This window comes from Canis lupus, chromosome 37, assembly GCF_003254725.2.
Source record: "Canis lupus dingo isolate Sandy chromosome 37, ASM325472v2, whole genome shotgun sequence".
NCBI lineage: Eukaryota > Metazoa > Chordata > Mammalia > Carnivora > Canidae > Canis > Canis lupus.
Window position 1 is genome coordinate 19,625,460 of NC_064279.1, and position 24,173 is coordinate 19,649,632.

General features: G+C 33.0%; 1 protein-coding gene across 9 annotated transcripts in view; it reads right to left on the reverse strand.

Moving 5' to 3' along the window:
* The window catches only part of ERBB4 (erb-b2 receptor tyrosine kinase 4), a 1,110,465-nt gene that overhangs the window by 234,656 nt on the left and 851,636 nt on the right, over nucleotides 1–24,173 (reverse strand). For 5 of the 9 annotated variants that reach the window (XM_049106414.1, XM_049106413.1, XM_049106415.1 and 2 more), the window contains 3 exons: nucleotides 23,750–23,904; nucleotides 16,625–16,669; nucleotides 16,429–16,503 (listed from right to left, as the gene is read on the reverse strand). In XM_049106414.1, the coding sequence (XP_048962371.1) occupies nucleotides 16,429–16,503; nucleotides 16,625–16,669; nucleotides 23,750–23,904 (275 nt within the window). The remainder of the gene's footprint in view (nucleotides 1–16,428; nucleotides 16,504–16,624; nucleotides 16,670–23,749; nucleotides 23,905–24,173) is intronic. The other 4 variants (XM_025441721.3, XM_025441718.3, XM_025441722.3 and 1 more) reach the window with 2 other exon arrangements.

Genomic DNA, 24,173 nt, shown 5'->3' on the forward strand with positions numbered 1-24,173 from the left:
AGAGTATCTCTCCTCAGCACTATGTGGTTTTTTTTATACATTCCCAGACTAAATGTGATTTTATTATTTAGAATTATTCCTCTTGGATTATTTTTTTAATTTCTCAGTAAATTATAACCCCCATGAAGATAGGAACCATTATTTCTACTTTTTTATTTCTCTATACCTTCTAATAATATTCTCTAAAAACTTCTCAATAATTATCATTAAATTAATCAAATAGCAAATAAGATATTTAGGTGATAGGATATTTAAGACAGATGCAATTACTCCACTTGATGAGACCTTTCAGCATTTTTCATTTATTTTCTAAATAGTTATATGTAATTGCACATTTCATTTACAATCTCTTGATTCTTGAACTTATTCCCATCACTTTTTTATTCTCTACCTTGCCAGTAAGTCAACTCTTGTCGAAGTTACCAATGGTTTCTTGATGGTCAAGTCAGAGTCATTTCTTAGACAGACCTAATCTTAACCAATCACTTAGTAACATTTCATATGAGTGATAACACTTCCTTTCTTAAAACACCTGAATTCCATCACACCACTTTTCTCTAGTTTTTCTTGATCTGGCCAGTCTTTTTCAGGATTTTTTGCTGCTTTGTCCTTACCTCTCTGACCTCTAAATATGGAAGGGTCCCCAGACATAAACACTGGATTTCTTCTCTTCTCCACCTACACATTTATTTCCTAGTGATATCATCCATCTCTTTATCTATGTAATGATAAGCAAATGTATATCTTCAGTGTAGACTTCTCCTCTGAATTCAGGTACAGTTGATCTTTGAACAACACAGCAGTTGGGGTCGCTCACTCCCTCTGCACTGCTGAAAATCTACATACAACTTTTGACTCCCTCAAAATTTAACTACTAATAGCCTCCTGTTGACCAGAAGTCTTACCAGCAACATAGTCGATTAACAAATATTTTGTGTATTACATATACTATATACTATATTCTTACACTAACGTAAGCTAAAGAAAAGAAAATCAAGAAAATAAGATGGAAGAGAAAATACATTTATAGTACTGTACTATAAAAAATTTGACAAAGAAGAGGACCTGCACAGTTCAAACTCACCTTGTTCAAGGATCCACTGTATGTCCAATTGCCTACTTGACATTTCCACTTACATATCTAATTTCTCAGCTTTAGTAATTCCAAAGTAAACTTTCATTTCAATACTCGTTCCCCCCGCACCCCCCCAAAACAAATATTGCCTGCTTTTCCCTGATTCTCTCCTAATTTGGCAAGTGGCAATATTATCTTTCCATTTTCCTCCACATTCCACATATTCAAGCTAGCAAAAAGTTTACAAACATATACTCAGATTCTTGCTCGTTATTACTCCTTTCTTATTTCCTTAGGTATAATCTATCTCTTCGAGGGAAAATATTCATTTATTTCTAATCTATAACATTTACTTCTAACATATCCCATGGCATACACTGACTTCAAGGTTAATTTACCTCATCTAGGAGTTCTAGAGTAAAGTTATCCTTTTAAGGGATTTTATTTATGTGAAGAATGCATAATTTTCAAATAACTTTCAGGAGGGAAATGGCCATGGGTACCTATTCAGAGCTTAAAGGTAAAATAATGACATTTCTACTTCTAAAAGTACAAATATAAGTTTCTTAAGTGCTGGAACTGTCACAGTCATCTTCATCTTCTTTAGAGGTTAGTTTTTTGTCTCTTAAAAAGAAGCACTAAATAAATAATTGCTGCATGAATAAATAACTAAATGAATAGTATACTTATATAAATATTTACATACTTTTTTATTTGAAACCAAGTCTTAAAAACAACATAAATTTTCAACAGTTTCAGAGCTTCCTATATATTGTTAAACTTGAAAAAATAATTGGAAAATATTTCTAATGAAAAGAAAGTGGGAAGAGGTATTTACTTAATGCCCCTCTGATTGAAGCTGATACATATTTAATATTTGCTTATTCCTGATTTCAAAGTGGTTGGTATAATAGTATTTTCTCTGGAAATTGGTAGAACGAATCCTTAGACTATTTGTGATGCTTGTTTGCCTGTTTTAGTTTCGTTCATCTCTACCCTCCCCCCATCCTGCATCAAAATCCCTGATTGATTAACGCAACTGTCATTCTTTATCCCCTGCTCCCTAACACATTCTAATCTAGTGATTTTTAAAAAGCTAAATAACTTTCCCTTCTCTTTGCACCTTGGGGTGAATATACAACATATTTCTGGCCAAGGGAAGAAAGCAAAAGTCAGCAAAAGGAATTCTGACACAGAACAGGTACAGCTGATGGAACCTGCCCCATCATTTCTTGTGCTTGGATGTAATGTGTAGAGCTACAGCAGCCATCCTGTTACCAAAATATAAATATAAGAAAATGACATAGATTCTGGCCCTGATGTTACTGATCCATGGAGCCAATGGCAATACCTCCCTCACTTCTAGACTTCTATATTTTAAAGAACAACACACAGAATTATTTGTTCAAACCACTATCATCAGGCTTTATTTTACTTGTGGCTTACGAGTATATTACCAAAAAGGAACTATGTCCAGATTTTCCAACTTTTCCATCTTTTCTTGCATTGAACTATTGAATGCATTATCCTGAGATAATCCAATTCTCAAAAACAAGAGATAAACAAATGGTCTTTCTCTTTCCAGATAACAGTAAATAAGCCCAGGCCTTCTATTATGTCAGCTGGATTATCATAGTTCTTTAGTTATCCACTAGGCTGTACCTACATCAGTTTTGAGTGAACACTTTTTTTGGGGGGTGGGGGGGCAGGGGGCAATGTCTTATACTTTCACAAGTAACACTAAGTAGTAGCTTATAAAACTTCTTCCAAAATGTAGTTTCTGAAATGTGTTACAATGAACAGCATAGCACATGCATTGTCATCTGTCTTCAAGGGATGACAAAGTTCAAAAGTAGTAAAATGTTTCCTAGCTTAACGGACCTCCAGCAAATATTATATGGGAAGGTCAATAAAGAGAACATGAAGAAAACAGAGTTATTCATTAGCATTTAACTTGGCAAAACACTAATAACCAATTTCTCTAATTTCTGGGTCCATAGGAGATTGGAAGTAATCCAAGGGGGAAAAATGAGAGGGTGAGGCTGTTTCTGTCTATCTCTTTGAAAATACTCCACAAAGGACTTGGAGAAAAGACAAATCCTCTCTGCAAAAAATTTTGATCATTGCACCCCACTTTAATGTTTTTAGCACAAAATGGATTGCTTTTATATTCGAAGGGGAGTTTTGTTGTGATTGGGTTCACAAAAATGCGTTTTAAAGCATCTAATAACAACATTTAGTGACATAACTCTTATTTAAACTAATATAAATGCCCAATCTCTAATTAGAGCACATCTCTAATTATGGGAAACACATTTTTTTTCTAAAGCCATTGCTTAGAAGATGTTATGATTTTGCAGATGTTCTGGATACAGATTTAGAGCCACTATGTTTTATATATATATATTATATATATATGAAATATATATGATATATAATATACATTAAAATATATACACACATGTATACATACATGTATATGTATATACATGTATGTATATGTATTTATATATGTTTTATATGTGTATGTATAAATCTAGGACAATTCAAATAACATTGTAATGATATTAGCAAAGCAATCTTAAACTTTGCCTAAAACCATTTCATTTAAATGTAAAAGAAATCACTAGTACTGTGGAAAACAAACATACATGTCTAAATGAACCAGATTCTCTTCCTAGCTAGAATATTATTTTTTTAATCTGTTGTCTATTTTCCTATTAGTGAAATTATTTATACTATTAACAGTAGTAGGTCATATTTGATGATATATATTGTTTTGGACATCCAGGAGAAAATATTTTTGAAATCTTTTTGTTTTATAAATAGTCATTATGGAAATAATCTAAAAAGAGTAAGGATTAAACATATTCCTTTTAAATTTCCTGACTGATGTGCTTCTACAAAACCTTCGACTTCTACAAACTAAACATCTTTGTTTTTCTGCCTGGGATACTACCTAGGCAAATGGTTTACCTGTACCTATAATTGTACCATCCAAGCTCATGCAAAATTTCAGTTTTTCTTAAGGCAAGAAGAGAGAACAAGAGATAGCAGTAAATACTCCCTAACTTCACTCTCTGACACTGAGTTGGTTGTTGGAGAACACTAACATTTCTTCTTGAATATATTTTGGTACCACTAAGTATATTAGTACTTTAGCTATTGGAAAAACAATCAAAACAAACAAACAAAACAATCTAAAGAACACAATTTTAAATTTAAGATGGTATGCAACAGACATCAACTCATAAAATCCATGCCAATTATTCAAGTAATGATAGTGACTAGAGGAGAGTAAGAACATGAAAGAGAGAGAAAGAAAGTGAGAGAGAAAAAAGGGAGAAACTCTTAAAAGAAATATAGTCTTAGTATTTTATAAAAAGATTTAAGCATTACCAAGATTGTAATTGTTAAAGTTTTATTTAAAATTATTTCAAAACTACATAGGATCAACGTCATCGAACTGAATTATTGAAATATTAAAGGTCTGTATATGTATATCTGTTCATCATGGATTACTTACAACCAATTAGGAAATCTACAAACTTTCAAAGACATTTAATGTTCCTTATTCATCAAGTCCTCTCTGTAACATGATTGATGGTACCATAAAGAAAACTATAAACATATTAGAAGAAATATCTAAGTCATTTAGTCCTTGGCAACTTTTGGGCAAAGACTTTCAGTCATAATTTAATGGAACTGATCTAATCTGATTTTAGATAGGTATAAAAATGATTTGCTTTAAAATTATATATATATATATAAGCTATAAATATATATAAATAAAATTAGACTGTAACTGAAATGTTTTCTAACGTAAATGTTTAGTTCTATAATTTTTAATGTGTTGCCTGACTTTTTTGAACCAATATTAGCAAATATGAATAAAATTGAATATTTCAGTGTATTTTAGTTGATGCCTAGATAAATATATTTTTTTAATGCCAGATACACACACATACATGTTATTTTCTAATCTGTAAAAATCATAAAATTAGGACTAGCTTATCTTTAAATAGAGGATTGGTAGTAAATCAATGCTCGGGAAAATAATGCAACCCAAAAAAGAAGGAGTTATAGTTATTGATCTGGAAAGCTGTCCTTAATGTTTCATTGTGAGTCAAGTAGCCTGCTGAGTAATGTGTGGAGTCTGTCTCCATATCTGTGAACAAACAAAACCCTTATTATTGTATGTATGTATTAGTATATGGATAAAGGTGTGGAGGGATAAACATACCTATATACACATATACATCTATATTTAATATACTGAGAACATACTATTTTTCTAATTTAAATTGCATTTTAATATATGAGGATAATAATCTTACAGAAAAACAGGAAGAAGAAAAAATAAAAATAAATACCTAAATTACAGCTGGTGAACTTTAACCAACAGGATGGTGAATTCTATCTTTACTTGCTTTAGATTTAAAGAGAGTCATATAGGAAAAATGGCTAAAATAAGAATCACTGAGGATAAATTTAGTTACATCAATACAATCAGACCCAAAGATACTTTATGTAAGGGACTATTCATCATAGTTCCTTACTTAAGAGCATTTAAAAAAAAAATGAAATAGGAAAAATGTTTCAGTCTGATTTCCTGATATATTAATGTTCTGTAAATGCACAATTGCACACACAAAAAAACTGATGATGTTTGTAGTAATGATGTAATTTAGAGTAATTGTAATATATCAGCATATTGCAATTATCACTACAGATATTGAAATCTGTTAATTTCCTAGAACACATACAGGATGCTGTTAGATTCTGATTAAATATTTAACAGTCTTCTAATTTAATGAGTCCAGAGTCTCTGATAGCAAACCATAACCTGTTATTTTCCATGCAAAAAATAAAATAGGGTGACCTTCAGTTGAATACATGTGAACCAACACATTGCAAATTATTGATGATTTGAGAATTAGTATCAGAATATTTAATGCAAAATATTAGCACAGTTTATATACGAATTTGATATTCCAAACTATCACTCCCTTCACACATGCACACACACTAAAACATATCCTCCTCTTTTCTGGCAAGATGAATTTAACATCAGAGAGAATATAGAACATTAAAACAGAAACTCCCCAGCCTTTGTCCATCTACCTGCATCTTTCTCTGCCTTATATTTGTTGCCTCATAAAATAGTGGCAGGGATTTTAATCATCAAGTCTAATCCTTTCACATCTCCTTTGTCCCTAATTCTAACTTTTTCAGGAAAAGGCTATGACTGATGATTGCTGTCTTCTGTATCTCCACCTTTCACTCTCTACAGGGTCTTTCAAAACCAACTCAAATTTCATCCATCTTCAAGTCTCTTCCTCTTGATAGTATTTCCTCTCCAACTATTTCCCTCTCTCTTCTTCACATGTAAACTTCCTGAAAGATATCAACACTTGACTCTTTGTATTTCTATAATTTTTATTCACTTTGACTCCATGTTGATATATAGACTCCACATCTGTACATTAAATTTCCTACTTAACATCACTCAGATCTGTCAAAACCATACCAAATTTAACACACCCAAAAATAAATTCACACTGAGTTTAGGACCATCCCACTACACCACATCTCCTTTACTTTTTTCAACATTCAGTTTTCAAGCCAGAATAATTAAGAAGTTTCTTCTCTTAATTACTTCATATCCAGTTAATCACTAAGTCCAGGAATTAATTTTAAATTCTAAATATTTGTTGAATCTTCTCATTTCACCCCATTATCCAATTTTATCCAACTTCCTGGTTTCCCAATTCCCTGATTATTCACTTCCAATAGTCTCAGTCACCCATTCCCATTTACTAAACTACCTATTTATATATATCAGTAACTATATCACCTCCAGAATCTTTATTTGAGCACTCTACTTTCAGAATAGCAGCTTTTCTCTTTTCAGTTCACCTACACTGGTATCCCTAATTCAACAGTGTGTAATGGTACTGGGAACTACAGCCTTGACCTTACTGTGTTTTCACAGTAAATCAGCCTCCCTTATAAACCAATTTATCTCATTATTCAAATTAGTTTTTATGACCCTTTGTTGTTATCATTTCTTCTTCATATAGCATACACTCAATGGTGTTTACCTTCTGTCTTAAGTAGTCACCTGGCAAAACTTCAATCCTGGGTAAACCCAGATTTTCAAGTACCTATGTCTACATCTGAACAATCATAGCATAGCTGTATTAAACGTAACAATGCTAACTGAAATCATTCTAATATAAAACTAGAAATACCCATCAGCACTGCCAAATATTACTGTACTTCTAGGATGATGTACTTGTACTTTTGATAGACTATCAAATTTTCTCTCCTAAAATTCCCAATATTGCCTCCCATACTCTAATCTAAGATGATGACATCACCTTATATTTCATTTAAAAAGAGGATAAGTTGTGAATTACATCATCCTTACCATCAAATCCACCATCTACCTGCATATTTTCCTATATACTCTGAATCCTTTCCAGTTATAATATATGCACAATCTTTGCTTCTTTTTATGATCAACTTCTTGACTTTAGCACTAGATTCTATCCTTTCTGATAACTAAAGAAAATTTTCCCTGCAGTTGTTCATTATCTTCTGAAATATAATTTTCTTCTTTCTTTTGAATCATTCCACCAGTTTATAAATGTGTTACAATGTTTCCCAACTTAAGTAAGACAAGCAAAAACCCACTTTCTCTTGATCTCATCATCTACCTTTGTAGCATCCCACTCCCCTCTGTCTAGGAACATTTTGTCCATTTGGTTTCCAGTGTACCTTTTTTTTATTGGCTTTCCTTCTACCCCTAGTCCTTCTGTTGCAATCTCCTTTGCTATATATTTTCTCCTCCCGGATGCTCTTTAAATAGCGGAGCATCCTAAGGCTCATTATTCAGTTTTCTTATCCACCTACACTTTGTGCTTGTGGAATTTCATCCGATGCTATGGATTTAAATATGACTGATGATTCAGACCCCGTTCCTGAGCTGCAGAGTGTTGTAATTATCTGCCCATGCAAAATTTTCACTCAGATATCAAATAAACATCTCAAGCTTATCATAGCCCCAACATAATATTTCGTTTTCCTTATAAGGTTTTTTCTACTTCCTCCGAGTCTTCATTTTTAGTTTATGACATCACCTTTCACTCAGTTACTCAGGTAAAAAACCCAGGTGTCATAGTGTTTATATTTTTCTTTTCCTTCCTGGAACCATACAATCCAATCTATGTATAATTTTCTTCATAGTAAATATATAAACTATCTTTTCTCTTCCACTCTACTGTAAATTTCATGATATTAGGGACTACATTAATTTTCTCTCCATTCTTTCCTCAGTTCCTAAGATGTAGTAAATATAGCGAATATTTGCTGGCTGGTTGTTGTTGAGTAGCATATATGTAAGAGAGGCGTTTTTTGTTTTATTTTACCCTTTCAAAAAAGAAGTAAATATGTTATGTTTGTATCAACAGTGGGAAAAAACTTTAGCAGAAATCACTTTTCACCTTATCAAACAGAATTGAGTGATATACAATCTAGGATTCATACTCTACCATCTGAACTCATCGCTACTCTCGATAAACTCCGCCCCACCCCACATATCCTAGTATGAACAAGGAAGGAAAAGCCTGATAAAGCCCAGCACTATGTTATCTGTTATTTTATTGCTGAGTGTCCATGAAATTTTGATTCTTATTTCCACCCTTAATAGGTGAGTCTGGGGGGTAACAGCATTATGGAATTAATGTCATATCTGATGGAAGTAGTTCTCATGTGGAACCACAGTAATTTTAACAAATCTCTCCAGAATTTATAAGTAACTGTCACCTTAGAAGAGATTTTTAAAAATTGAGCCTATATGTACTTGTAAATGTCTTAGTCACTGCTATATTAATAATAAATATATATTAACATATATTCACACTATGTTACTATTACACAAGCTTAAATGCTTAGATCATGGGAAGCATTGTTCTATTATGACCAAGCAATGTCAAATGTATTAAACCAAATATGTCATGTGAGGACAAGGAATATAAAATCCTATCATTGGAGGAAGGTCTAATAGGTAAAAGTCAAGACTAAAAGAAAGATAATGAGTAAAATTGTTTAAGTAGACTATAAGATACTCAATCATCCTCATCATAGGAATGGCTGTTAACTGTTCTTCCATTTGGGAACCAGCCTAGTAGAAAGACAGAAATGTGGTTCTTAGAATCAATCAGACACACTGTAGCTCAAATCTTTGCCTTGCCATTTACTAGCTAAGTGATCTTTGTTAAACTGCTTAATTACTCTGAACCTGTTTCCTCATTTGTAAAATGATAACAGTAATAACTATTTTTATATTCTTATCATGAAATTAGATGTGATAATGTAGCGCACCTAATAGATATATATTAGGATTTTTCTTTCAAAGAATGGCAAAAACAAGCTCTGGCCTGAGAAGAGTTTAGAAAAAGCAACACTATTCTGGGAAAGAAACAAAAACTGGTTTCAGTTTCGTTTGGTGCTTTGGTTTTCCCTCTGGTCCTTTCTTTCTTGGTGCATAGAATAATGGTGCTATCCACTCTGGGATTTGAACTTAGGACTTGAACTTTGGGATGTGGAATCCAGAAGTTCAAGAATGAAGACACTTTGGAAAAAGAATTTTCTTTGTTCATAGAAAAAAACTCTTTTCACTTCAACAAGTAAACTTTTTATGGTAAGAGGTTTTCGTTATTGCTGCTTTATTTTTACTCTACTAAAAGTAACTATAATTATTCCATAAATGACTCAAGCATATGGAATGTTTTACTCTGGGCAATCTAACAGAATGCCATAAAAATTGCAATGGCTACAAGCATTCACAGTTTATTAGAGGTGGGTTTCCCTTTCCTTATCATTCATTCTTTAGTACTGAAATTGCAATGAAATTAAATCACTTTGGGTTTGAGGGAGGATGGTAGAGGAAAATGAAATCACTGTGAGGAATTTCGTTGGTAAATCAAAGTGCTCTCTGTTAATTAGCTCCTGCCTACATACATAGTATGGAAAAATAATTGTATGTTTATGAAAGAATGATTAGGTAGGGAATACGTTGAAGTAATAAGAAAAAAGCACAAAGAGAGCAATTTGAGTTAATATCTACACATCATTTTATGTAACCACATCACAGAAGGGGGTCCCAGTTAATTAGATTCCTTTAGTTAAATAGGAAATATGAAAAAAGAAAAGATACTTAGGGCCTAATACAACATCTACCTAAGTTATATGGGGGGACAATATTTATTCTTTCTGAATATATATAACTTCTCTATTGGGAATTAAATTGTTCATTTTGATATATCTACTACTTTTTCACTTCCTTTGCATATCGTCAAAGCATCTATATATGTACTATCTACAGAAATGTTTACGAAGTGTTTGTATTTTTAGTTGCTTGCAATTTAGACAGTTCTTATTTGAAAAGGCATTAGTTAGAAGTAAGATGTTATTAAAAAAAGAAGTAAGATGTTATGAATTAGAATTTAACACTTCTGGTCTACTAAAATCCCAATAAAAAAATCTTGAGTAATTTGATAACATATTTATACTCCTAAATTGTATTTTATAAGAAAACAATGACAAGGTCAAACCTTGGAATAGCACATGCAAAGTACTTTTAAAATTATAAATATCTGTCTAAATAAAGGGGCAGAGGCTTCAGGAACATATTTCACTCATTAGCTTTCATTTTTAATAAAAAATGAATTTTTTAATTAAAAAATAAATGAATTTCAATGAAGTTTAAGATGCTTTGAGACCATGGAGTATACTCAGTCCTGACATCTTTACAAATCAGAAATTAATAATTATAAAACATTGTAATTTCTATATGATAGAAAGATGCTGATAGGAAAGAGTGAAAAAAGTACTCATAATGAATCCCTCAATCCACTGAATTTTTTTTTTGAATTTTTTTATCTGACTCTTAATGCGTATAATCAAATCTTCCCAGTTCAATAATGCAATCTTTAGATTTTTTTTATTATGGTTCTAAAGTCAATGCTTTTAAAAATCTCTTTTGACTTTCAACCATAAGCATGATTTTCTCTGGTCACGTTTTTACAGTTAGCAGGTTTGAGTATAATATTAATGTTCCTAGGATCCCTAAAAGCTTTGGTAACAATATGTAAACATTCTGATATCAAAAAAAGGCCTCTGATGCAACCTTGTGCCACTAGATACTTTTATTTAAAGTCACCACATCCAACTATATGAACAGTAATTAACAACTACTGAAGAGTTTTGCTCTTGTCTTAGAATTCTTCCATGATTTTTGGTATTTTATATTTACTGAAACCTGTGGGACACAAGTCAGCTGGAAAAGAAGAAACTCACACCCTCTCCTTCACCTCTTTGAACTCTCTTAAATTCAGAAGTAAATTTAATATACAGAATGTGGTGGACTGAGGATAGACTTATAATAAAAAGCCTGAGTACTTTTATTTATTGGACTAAAAGATCATAACACAACTGCCACTCATCTAAGGAAACCATCTATGGGCTGTTTTGACCATTTGATATGGACATAAGTTATGAACTAAGTTCCTTGAGGGCAAAACAAACAAAGAAAAAAGATTGTTCCATTTGTGAAAGTGGTGCCAAGAATATCACATCATCTCTCTCATATATCACACGTGGGTCACTCTGCTAAAGGATAAACTGTTATGTGACCTCTCTGGTAATAACCACTATCCCATAAAATAAAAGTGTGATACAGGCATTGAAATGTGACAGGAATTTAAAATGTTTCAAATATTTGCCCATATGAGATTTAGAGAATGAAATTGATTTCAGTTACTTTATTTCATATTGTGAAGTGTCTAGAATAATTGAATTGGAGCAAATAGCCAGATACAAGTTTTTGAACAGTTATCTAGCAGCTTTCATAATTTCTGCCACAAATTTAAAAAGAATTACTAGTTTACATTTTGGAGTCCTAACTAATAAAAAGAAATGCTTTGCCAACAGAGCTTTTACTCATTGAGATGAACAAATGTGGACCCTGATGAAGGAAGAGACTAAGATTTATAAAATGCTTTGAATATATATTTGACAAAGAAACTAAAATAGAATAGAATTGAATACTTTGTTCCATCACAATCTCTATGAAAATAGCTTGTGTGCAAGCTCAAATAAATAGAATACAAAAAGAATAATAAATAAAAAGTTGCTGAAAATATTTCTTTATAAGATTCTTGAAGAAAAAAAAACACAGGTAAATGCTATTTTTAAGGCATTTAATTCTGACAAGGAAAGTATGGAGAAGTTCTGTAAGTCAAGTATTATTTTCATAGTCTAGGACACTACAGGAAAAAAAAATTGTTTTCCATCCTATCCAATCTTCCTGGAAGAAATTCCAGCAGCAGCCTGTAAAGTAAATGGAGTGTGGAAAACCAATTCACAAATTGCAGGCTTGGGAAAGAATAACACTGCTTAGAAAATGAAAGTCGATCAAGATTGGAAACATTTCACCTGTTTTCATTTAAATCTTCAATCTTTTTTCCTGCTGGTTTAGGAAACAGATACAACATAACGGGGCAGTAGGGAGTATGAATTCTAAATATTTCGAAATGGCCACATTTACATGCTCGAAGCAATTTTCTGTGACTAAAGGAAAACTAGGCATTTGGGTAATCTCCCAGTTAAAACATGGTTTACGAAACTTATAACAGTTATTTTCTCCTATGTTTTTTATCTGCCTATTATGTAAGATTTACTTTAATCAATTAAGACAGAGCTTTTAAAAACTATCATGCAAGTTCAAAATGGAAAGTGAACTGAAATATTGCTAGATTAGTCCCCTGCTTTCAATTAAATGTGCACCCACCACATTTTAGAGAGATGAGCATTTACTACAATAACAAGAACCCCCCCCAAAAGTTACTTGTTACTTTCACTTCTCATCCAATCTGTGTTAAAATGCTCCATGCCCATAAACTTATCCAAGCTAAGTCTTTTATTTAAATTCCAAACTGCCTTATGAACAGCCTGTGACAAGTCAAATAATTTTGACAAGTCAACACAACTGACATTGCTTTAAATTTAAATTCAAAAGATATCCAGAGTTTCTAAAAGAAGCAATTAGCTCCCTGCTACCAATTTTTAGAAATTATTATACTTAGAAGTATGATACAAAATGTAAATGCTTAAAAAAAAAGTAAATGCTTAAAACCTGAGAAATTTTGATACGTCAATTCTGTAGTTACTAAACTATTGGATTTATGCCCTACTGATATATACAATACTAGTAGAACATAACCTCATAACATTTTCAAAAAATATTATGTTTCCAATATTTCAACTGGGCATGTGATTACCACCAATGAACATATATACTAAATAATAGCTCCTGTACATTTATACTGAGCTGATGAGGTATAAAAATTTCCATTTTAAAAATTATCATTATCATCTCCATTTTACACATAAGAAATATGGTAGAGCAAATACTTGAATCCAGGCTTTCAAATACAAAAACTTTTGCTTTTTACCTGTACAAAGGCATTATAGGGGTGATTTTTTTACAGGAATGATGGATGAACTGTACTATCCATACTGTTATGGGACATTGTTACCTATTTATGACAAAGCTAATCTGAATTATGTTAGTCTGAGACTATAGGGAATGGCCTAAGAACCCAGGTAAGTAATAGGATTGAAAATTCCCAAACTACTTTTGTTTAAATATTGGAAATATTAAATCTATAATAAGATACACTATGATTTTGAATATTGAAAACCACTAGTGATTTACCACTATGGATTTAACTCTTTCTCTGTCTCTGCATATGCCTCTGCCTATGACCTACTGCCATCCATACCAGTGACCCTTATTATGACAGTGATTATCAAGGCAAAGAAAGAAATAACCTCCCTTCCATCAAGGGACCCACCATGAGGGGTAGAAATACACATGAAACTTCCCTGGGTGACTTTGAGAGCTTCCCCCTCCCTCTGGGAGTTATGTTCTCCCAACCCCAACATTTAAAAGCCTTGTTATATAGCAAAATAATAAATCACAACATTTACTGAGTGATTTATCTGAGCAAGGCACTATTCTATGTACTCATTCCTCACAACTAATTTATAAACTATATTAAGATTCCTATGTTATACATGAAGAAAGGAAGTCTCAGACAATTGAAGGAGCTTACCCAAGGTTACACATCTAAAAAATGATAGAGCCTCACTTTAAACCTAGAAAATCTGATTCCAAAGACAGTATACTTAGTCAACACATTACATTACCTCTCATTAGTTGGCTGGAATAGTTATAAGAAAGTCACTGAATCAAATGCGGAAACACTCTTCAAAATGATACTGCAGTGACTCAACCAAAGTCTCAAGGAGGAAAATAATTTCATAAATATAGGAACAATCTAAAATGGATCTTGGTGTATAAAACTGAACTTTGGGCCTTAGAAACTCTCTTTCTCTTTTCCATTTGCGGATTTTTTTCCCACAATTTAAACCTTGCTCTAAATAACTGTATTAATTAGTCTGAATTGGTCCCAAATGCCAAAGTGCCACTGTTGTATAAATCACTTACTTCTACAGCATCCTTTTAAAAAATAATTTAATTTAAAAACCTGTTAATAAGACACATCCCTTAGTTGATTGTTCTAAAAACTTTTATAGGCTAAATATTTCATATAAATGAAAAATATGGCTAAATTTAGTGACACAGATGAACCTCATAAATATAATATTTAGCAAAAGAACATATATGTACGTTTCAACATACACAAAGAACATATACAAAGAACATATATGTATGATTCAATTTATATAAAGTGCAAAAACAGGCGAACTGGTGTTAGCATTTAGAATGGTAATCCTTGGAATGGGGCACAAGGGTGTTTCCATCTCTGGTACTTTTCTGTCTCTTGATCTGACTGATGGTTATATAAATGTTTCATTTAGAGAAATTCATTGAGCTTTACACCTATATTTTGCATACTTTTACACTATGCATGTTAAATTTGAATAAAAAATTACACTAAAAGGCGATATACTTCATCCCAAACTATCATCCTGCTATTGGTAATTTACCACTACTTTCTGTCTTGCAAAAGATACAATTAATTTGTTTCATAAAAAAAGCAAACAAGGGGTGCCTGGGTGGTGGTTCAGTCATTTAAGCATCCACCTTGGGCTTGGATCACGATTTTAGGGTTCTGGGGGTGCCTCATAGGGCTCCCTGCTCAGCAAGGAGTCTGCTTCCCTCTTTCTTTTTACCCCTCCCCCGACTTGTACTCTCTCTCAAATAAACAAAATCTTAAAAAAAAGAAAGCAAACAGTATTTCTACATAACATTGCCAAGTTACTCATTTCCTAAATATGAGATGTTTTAAAAGTCAAATTTATCAATATAATTTATACAGTAAAATTCATCCTTTTTAATCTACTGAATCATAATATTTAAGAAGCACATACATTCATGTACCCATCACCACTGTTAAGATATAGAACAATTTCATTATCCCTCTAAATCCTCTCATGTCCATTGCCAGGCACACTGGGCAACACTGCCACCGGCACTGCCCAATTTCCTATCCATATAGCTTTGCCTTTTCCAGAATGCCATATAAATGGAATCATATGGTATGTATTCTTTTAAGTCTAGTTTCTTTCATTTAGCATAATGTATTTGAGATCCATCCATATTTTGCATATGTCATTAGTTTCTTTCCGTTGCTGAGTAGCATTACAATGTATGGATATATCACAATTAAAGAACATCTGAGTCATTTCCAGGTTTTCGTGATTTTGAATAAAGCCACTGTAAACATTCATGCATTGGTGTCTGTATGAATCTAAGTGAATACTTTGTTTTTTTAATTCCAATTTGTACTTTTACCTGCATAAAGTATTTTCTATATTGCCTTTAGTCTACAGTAATTCTGATGTCTAGAGAATACACCAACCAGCTCAAAATAATATAAAATCAGAAAATGAATCAAATTAAACAAGAAACATCTTTCAAAAATATGTCAACTTTTACAAACTCCTCTCTTAAAAATATTTTTGCAAGAATCTACAAAATTAATAAAAAATACTCTAATCAAAATATTTGATTAATAAATCGAAATCCTATTTAAATTGTACAAAGTTAAAAATCAATGATACTACTAATTTGTATTCTAAATTTATAAGGAATAAAGAAAAAAGGTAAGGAATGTGGCTTGAAAAGTATTGTTATAAGCCTGTTTCATAACTTCCTAATTTAACATATTATAAATTTCACCCAACTGGTTAGTTTTTTTATCCATGATAATTTGGAAAAGATTTGAGTGACAAAATGGAAACATGGTAGATGTTACCTAGCATGTTGTGGTAAAGTGGAATGGCCCGTCCAAGGATAATAAATGCAGTCATGACTAGTGGGACCGCTACACCTGCAGGCAATTACAGAACAGAAAACATCATTCTCCATTCACAGTGGCATGCACACACATGCACCAGTGCTCACACAAGGAGCCTTGGAGGAAGAACATGGGAAGCAAGCACACCAAGTACCTATCCATCAGGCCGATGCAGTCTTCAATACTTGAGCCTATGCACCTGCAGAAGATCCAAATTTTAAAAATACAAGGAAAAGAAAAATTAGTCATTTTTTGGGAAAAGAATCAGTAAGATAAATACAATTGTTTCAAATTCTTAATTACAGTTTTTAGACAGTTTTGGGACACTATGAATTTAAAGCCAGTGAGAAGATTATTGCTTGCTGGATACAGAGAAATAAGTTGCAAATACTATCCTAGTGGAATGCAAAGAAACATGTCCACAGTAAAGGAAATTGTACCCTGTTTCTGTGGATTATTTCCAAATACATATAACTCACTTCTAATACTTTCAGTTCATTTGCATCATTCATGTGTACATGTCTTGCTGAATTACTTGATATTTCAATGACTATAATTGGTTTTATGTATACAGTTTCTTCTAAAAGGACTTAAGCTTAAGTGAAAACTAAAATCAATAAAAAAAGAAACATGAGCTATTCAGTATAATATAATAACCTGATGCTTAATACTCATTAAAGATTGATTATGGCAGAAAATGACTTAACATGCTTTAATGCTATTCTTATGGATACTTTACATAATCACATTATTCCATTCCTTGGTTGTAACTGTTTTTAAAACATACTTATCTGTAAACATGAATTCATTTAAAAAGCAAATTAACTGGTTTCACCACACTGCAGTTTATCTTGACACTCTCTTTTAAAAGAACAGTGCCATAACAGGCAAACGAAAATAGGTTTTTAAACTGCCATCACATTTAACTGAAACAATAACAAATAAATAAATTCTCCCCAAGGAGATGATTACAGTGAGAACCAGGTAAGTAAATAATTCACTGAGATCAACATTTAAGTGAAATTATAGAAGTACAGAAAATCCTGACATACAGTCCCTAGAATTGCATTTTGAAGTATTATGGAAATATCATTTCTCCCATCTTCCAATGTACTTGAATTGTATTTCTTTCCCTTTTCTCTCATCAAATACGTATAGCTCCAGTACATTATCGAGAGTCCCTCTACAGCTATGATTTATAGAACTGTCTAATTCTGCTGATCCCAATTTTTCCCCAAACTCTAATTTCTAAAACTGAAAAAGAAGCTGAAGTTAAAACCACTATATAATGATGTAATAAGGTGCTTGTGTATAGGGTAGACTGCCCATTATATCTTTTGCTAACTCTCAACATTGGTAAACTAATATAACTATGTATAATAATAATTAAATCATGGTCTCTTTGACTCACCAATATCTGCTATAATATTACTAGGTAGAAGGTTGTTTTCTTTTTTGAGGATTGGTTTTGAGTAGGCCAGAAAAAAATTAGTGTAGAAAAATAAGGGAAATACATCATGAAAAAATCTTTTAAAGAAGTAAATAAATAAAAATATATATGTAGCACAGAGCATTGAATTGCTATTATAATCCATAACCAAAACCATTTCTTAAAATGGAACAAATAACTACTAAAAATGTTCCCAAATTTTCATATATAGTTTTCTTTTTATTTTATTCTAAAGAACTTAATTTTTTCTTGGTTCATATTCTATCTTCTTCAAAATGCCTTTTTATACAGTATTGCTATTTTGTAAAACTAATAGCCTACTTCTTATTTCCAAGTAGAAATAAGCTGAAAAGCTATGATTAGTTTGCAATCTGTGTCTTTATAATAACCTTTGAAAGATAAAAAATATTTGAAAGTGAAATTCAACTTGAGGGGAAAGTGTGAATAATGAAGGATCTTTAGTCATCCATTAAAAAAAACTGTTTGCATGCCTACTAAGTGTTGCTACTCTTCTAGGAGCTGGAGGGGGGAAAAAGATGAATTAGACACTTTTCCTACTCTTAACGAGCTCACAATTTAATGATGGAGACAGATGCATAACCAGATGTATATTGTATAATGTGATAAATATAATAAGAGACAAAGAGTGGCTTAAGGGAGCACAGTGGAGGGACACTTAGCTTCAGAAATGCATAGTAATCCCCATGGAAAAGTCAGGAAGCTGAAGTTCATGGTGCTGAGAACCAGAATGAGAGTAGCACTGATTTCTAATAGATAAGGTACAACAGGGAATTAAAGCATACATCTGAGGAAATGTCCAGTGCACATGAACAACTACAAATAATTCTGAATAGTCAGGGAGGGAACATGATGCAACAGGGAGAAGGAAAAGAAGCCAGATCATTAGACAGGAGCCAGAATTTGAAGGCTATTTGCTTAGAGGCAAACAATGGAGAACCACTGGAGGGTTTTAAAGAACTAATGGACTTGCTTGTTTGTGTTTAACATGGATCTCTGCCCTGTGAAGGCTGGTCAGCTGGGATCCAGGTAGATTCCTCTGGCACAGAGACTGTGTTTAGTCTATGTAAGAGATGAAAAAGGATTAAACTTGGGAAATGGCAACTGGGATAGAGGCCTGGGGACAGATTTGAGAGATATATTGAATAGTATGGGGGTGGAAGGGAGAAGCTGATGGCTGATTTGACAGAGGGGAAAGGTCAGAGGAATTAAACATGAATCAAATGTCTGTCTGTGAGAACAATAGTGAGAGAATGCAAAAGGCAGGTCACCTTTCCTTGTGTGTGTGTAGGGGGATGAGGGGTTGATCATTTCAGTTTTATGGATCTACACTATGTATCTAGTGTGCTCATCCTACATCTAGGTAAGAAATGTTCCTCACTCGCTGGAAAGAGGGGCCTGTGGTAGTGGAGCATCAAAGTACCAGTATGATGATCAATTTTAAAAGACCGTACAGGAGAAAGTTAAAATTGTTAAGTGGATAAGATTGTTGAGGAAACCTCCATAAAGTGAGGAAAGCAGAGCCTGAGATTGAAACCCAAGGAACTCCAATGACCAGTAAATGACCTAAAATGAGCTCATATACCAGATGCATGAGAAAATATAATTGAATAGAAACAAGTAATTGCATCATCATGGGAGCCAAATCAGGAGGACCTTCAGGAAATGGGGTATTGTCAATGTCAAATGTAAAGAGAGGTCTCATAAAATAAGAACTACTTAGTTGTGTTTTTTGAGGTCACCAGAATTTCAGTTGCTGTGAGGTGGTTGAGAAGCAAGTTGGACAAGAAGAGAACAGAGGCAAGAGAAAATGGAGGTGCGTACTAAGGGGGCAGGATGTCGGCTTGGGGAAGTTTGTTGAGGGGATTGTGTAGGATATTTAAGATTTAAACATATTTATAAGCTGAACCTCAAAAGATGGAAGACAAAGAATAAGGATATGCCTGAAGCGCCCTCATGCTTTCTAAATACAAGTTGCTGTGTATTTAAAGATGTGTACTCTATTTCAACTCTTTGTACTTTAAGCAATGAATTAAGATATGCAATTCATATGGATCCAGCAAAATCATAGAATGACAGAAACATTAAAGTTTTGAAAAGTCAAAAATCCCAATATGAGACAAAAAAGGATAAGGAAAAATGCAACCCTCTGCAAAATTAGTGTTACAAAGTAAAGACTTTACAGGAAGATCAAAAACTATAACATGGGGATCCCTGGGTGGCGCAGCGGTTTGGCGCCTGCCTTTGGCCCAGGGCGCGATCCTGGAGACCCGGGATCGAATCCCACGTCGGGCTCCCGGTGCATGGAGCCTGCTTCTCCCTCTGCCTGTGTCTCTGCCTCTCTCTCTCTCTGTGACTATCATGAATAAATAAATAAAATCTTTAAAAAAAAAAAAAAAAAAAAAAAAAAAAAAAAAAAAAAAAAAAAAAACTATAACATGTTAATATAATATTTTACAAAAATATCTGGAATTCTGAACTCTGAGATGTGTTAAAAATTGGCCTACTACTTACTGATTTATAAGCGCTTTGATGTACCCATATATCTAATGTAGTTGAGATATTTTGACAAAATCTCTTTCAAATTTTGAAATGCAAATGGAGGAATATTTTTAAATTTCAATTAAAAGAGTATACACAAAAATTTCACTCTTCCTTCCATCAGCGAATAAATTTTCGCTATATAAATTTAAAAATACAAAAAGAGTTGATAAAAAAGATTAAGGCATATAGGGAATTTAGTAATATGAAATCACAATTCTAATATCAACAAAAATATTCAATGAAAGTTTTCAAAGATGCCATATGAAAAATAAATATCCCAGTCCAAAATCAAAATTAAATTGGTATTTATCATTGGATTCAATGATGTTAGTGTAGAAACCATGGTAAATGCCCTTATAGCAATTTAATTACCTACTAAATTTAATTCAGAAATCTTTAAAGAAATTTCTATCCTGCTAATTTCAAATATGAGGATCATTTCTAAGTTTTCAATGCTTGCTCATCATTTCACAAAATGGGGAAGGGTCTTCCATGCAAGATACAAACTGTAAGAGTGAAAAGTCACTGAAACATGACACACTAGTGGTCAAGAGCTGTGTCTTAGTCATTTCTGAACTTAGCTATCACTATAGCTGATGCACAGCAGGTATTCAAATTAAGTTGAAGAATGCATGAAATGAGAAAAGGCTGCTAAACATAAAAGTCAAGAAGAAACAATGTTAACCACCCCCTCCAACCACCACCTCTTTAGGAATATTAATGAGAATCTCCTGATAGATACTAAATGGATAACCGATTTTAAAAGTATCTAAAGAACTTATTAGAGCCAATATATTTAATGTACTTTCAGAGTAATAAAAGTGCTTTTAAGGTATTACACACATAATTTTATTTTCAGAAAATCATTGAACAGTATTCAAAGTAAGAACTTTCCTTCTAAAAAAATGTGACTTGAGAGACTATTTCCATTAACTTGGTTCTTGAATTATCTAGCTGACATAATATCAACATATAAAAGAAAAGATGTTTTCCAAAGTGGAGTTGGCGTGGTGAGCTCACACCCATAGGTCAATTAGTACATGTGTTTTGGAATAAAAATTGTCACTTGTTCCATCATCTCCATTGTCCTTGTGATCTTTGTAGGGAAAAATCCTATCTCTACATGCAATTTGAAAAGAAAGGCCTAACTGCACAGAGCACCTCATCGCTTCACTAAAGGATGTCAAGGCACAGTGGTGCACAGCAGCACTAAAGAGTGGGATTTAGGAATTTAGGAATTCTGGGGTTGGGACCATAAAACTTTCATGAAGTAAGTGAACTTGGACAATATGGAAGATATTAAGAAAAGGATGGCAGGAGGCTAAAGGAAAACAAATACAAAATCCTTCAGGACTAAATCAATCATTACAGAATCCATTTACCTTGGAAGATGCCAAGAAATACAACATTCAAATTCTGTCTCATTGTCATTCCTCAATAGCTGAGTTAAAGACATTTTTCTATTTACTTGGAGTTCCTAAATGATCTGGTTCGATTGGTTTTCTTTATACCTTCATCCTCCTTTTTAATTGATGTCTGGCTTTTGTTGCTGTGGTAAATTGATCTCTTCATTCTACTTCTACTTCTTCCCACCATATATGTGTTCTTTTATTACATAATCATGATTTAAAAGGGCTGAGAGGAAGACACACCAGCCACACACCCAGACTATGGCTCTGTGATCTCACTTTCATTTCCCTAATGGCTTTCTTGTAATTAGATTTGCAAAAATAGCAAAAGGTCTCATTTTGAATGGCAACAGCTGTTGACATCAACATTATATTGAATAATTTACTGGTTTAATTTTAGCTGCAAAACAATAAAACCCTCCTGTGGATGATTATTTTAGCAGGCAAAGTTTTCCCTTTCTGTTGCTGACTCTTGTGCTCCGGTGGTACCAGTTGTTTCTTCATGAAATACTCTTAACCCAAGTGTGCCAAAAACTCGCAAGGGGAGAAGTTTATTCCTTCTAGTTTCCTTGAAGCGAAGTGTCTATGTGACTATTTCAGTATCTTCAGTCTATGTGCTTCTGTGGTGTAAACCAATGAGTTGACATTAGCTCTTCCAAGCTTCATTTGAATTTGAATGCAGAATATTACTTTACCTTTTGAGGACCTGCTACTTCACAGAGGGACTTAAGCTGATTTCTTGACCTGCAGGAAATTGTGGCAGCATCTGCAAATTGATGTCCTCTTGGCAGAAAATGATGTTGCTTGCTTAACTTCTTCAATATCCCCTAACAGCTAGCTCTTAATCTGGCAGAAAATCTCTTTATGGAATCTCAGACTTTCCTGCCAGATGTAAAGTACCCGAGATGATTCTCAACAACAAGTGTATGTATCTATACGTGGGAGTGTGCATATATGTGTGGGCGCTCATAATGGAGAAGAGGATTTATGGATAGAAGAAGGGTAGAGTATGCTAAATTGTTCTCAAGTTGAAATGCATCACCTTCTGGAGGAGAGAAAACGAAAAAGCCCTTACTGAAATAGATTTGCTGCTATCTTTTAAAAAAATTCGGTGTTGGGATTTGTTAGATGAGTGACATTGTTTCTTTCAGTTCAGTGCTTTTCTTCTTTCTATAATATGCTTTTGTTTTTCAATTGCTATCAGTTATCAAAGGTAATCTATTATTCATTGTATAATGCATCCTTTTGAAACAATAGAAACTATGTACTGGTCGAAGAAATTCTAGGTTATAGGTTAACCTCTAATACAATTACTTTTACAAAATGTATTTGTGATTTTACTGATATACATATCACTAAATTCCACCCCAACCTTTTTTCTTCTGTTATCACTATTTTGCCTATATATTTTTTTTTGAAGGAGTAATCCAAGGCACTATTCAGCAAAGAGAGCTATCCTTACCTTCAGTTTTGTTGTAAGAACCAAGAAATATAAACAGAAAACTTCTATTAAAGATTTATTAAGCACAAATCTCAAAAGTGTGATGACTATCTTGTCTTTTCTAAGATATCTTAATATCGAGTAGCATTTGGAAGAATTCTACACTCTGTACAAAGTATACCTGCCAACAGCTTCATAAAGGTGTCAATAGAAGACTTTTAGGCAAATGTTAAACAGAAATATCCGAGAGGGTATACATTTGATTGCATAAACCATTTTCTTAGAAAGTCTTCCTCTTCAAATCAACAATTAATAGAGATGAATAGAGTTTTATGTGAGAATATTACATATGTAGTAGACTGTGTCAAGGATAAAGATACTTGTGTGATGGAGTCCTTGGCCAGCAAGGATGCTTACCCTTGGGTGCAGTTTGGATGACATGGGTGGCACTCCCGATCCTGATCAGCATACTTGAAAATAAAACTGTTTGCCCCCTGTAAGCCATCTGGACATTTTTCCACACAGTTCGGGCCATCCTTAAAATGGGAGCACTTTGTGCAGTTGTCAGGTCCCTGAAGTATGAAAAACAAAACACAATAAAGGAAGGAAAATGGATGCTGTTCCCTCTGGTATTCATGTGGTCTAGTTACTGAGACTTCAGTCAGTGGCCAATCTTCCCCTAGGGAACTAGGGAGCATTTTCAGGACTACAAATGGGAATGTCGCACTTTCAGCTTTTCAATATACAAGTGAGTTGTAAACTTTCCTTTGGTTTTCTATGATTATTTGAACAACAAATTTTAAATTTTACTATGGTTGAATTATTAAGAATTAGTTTAGGC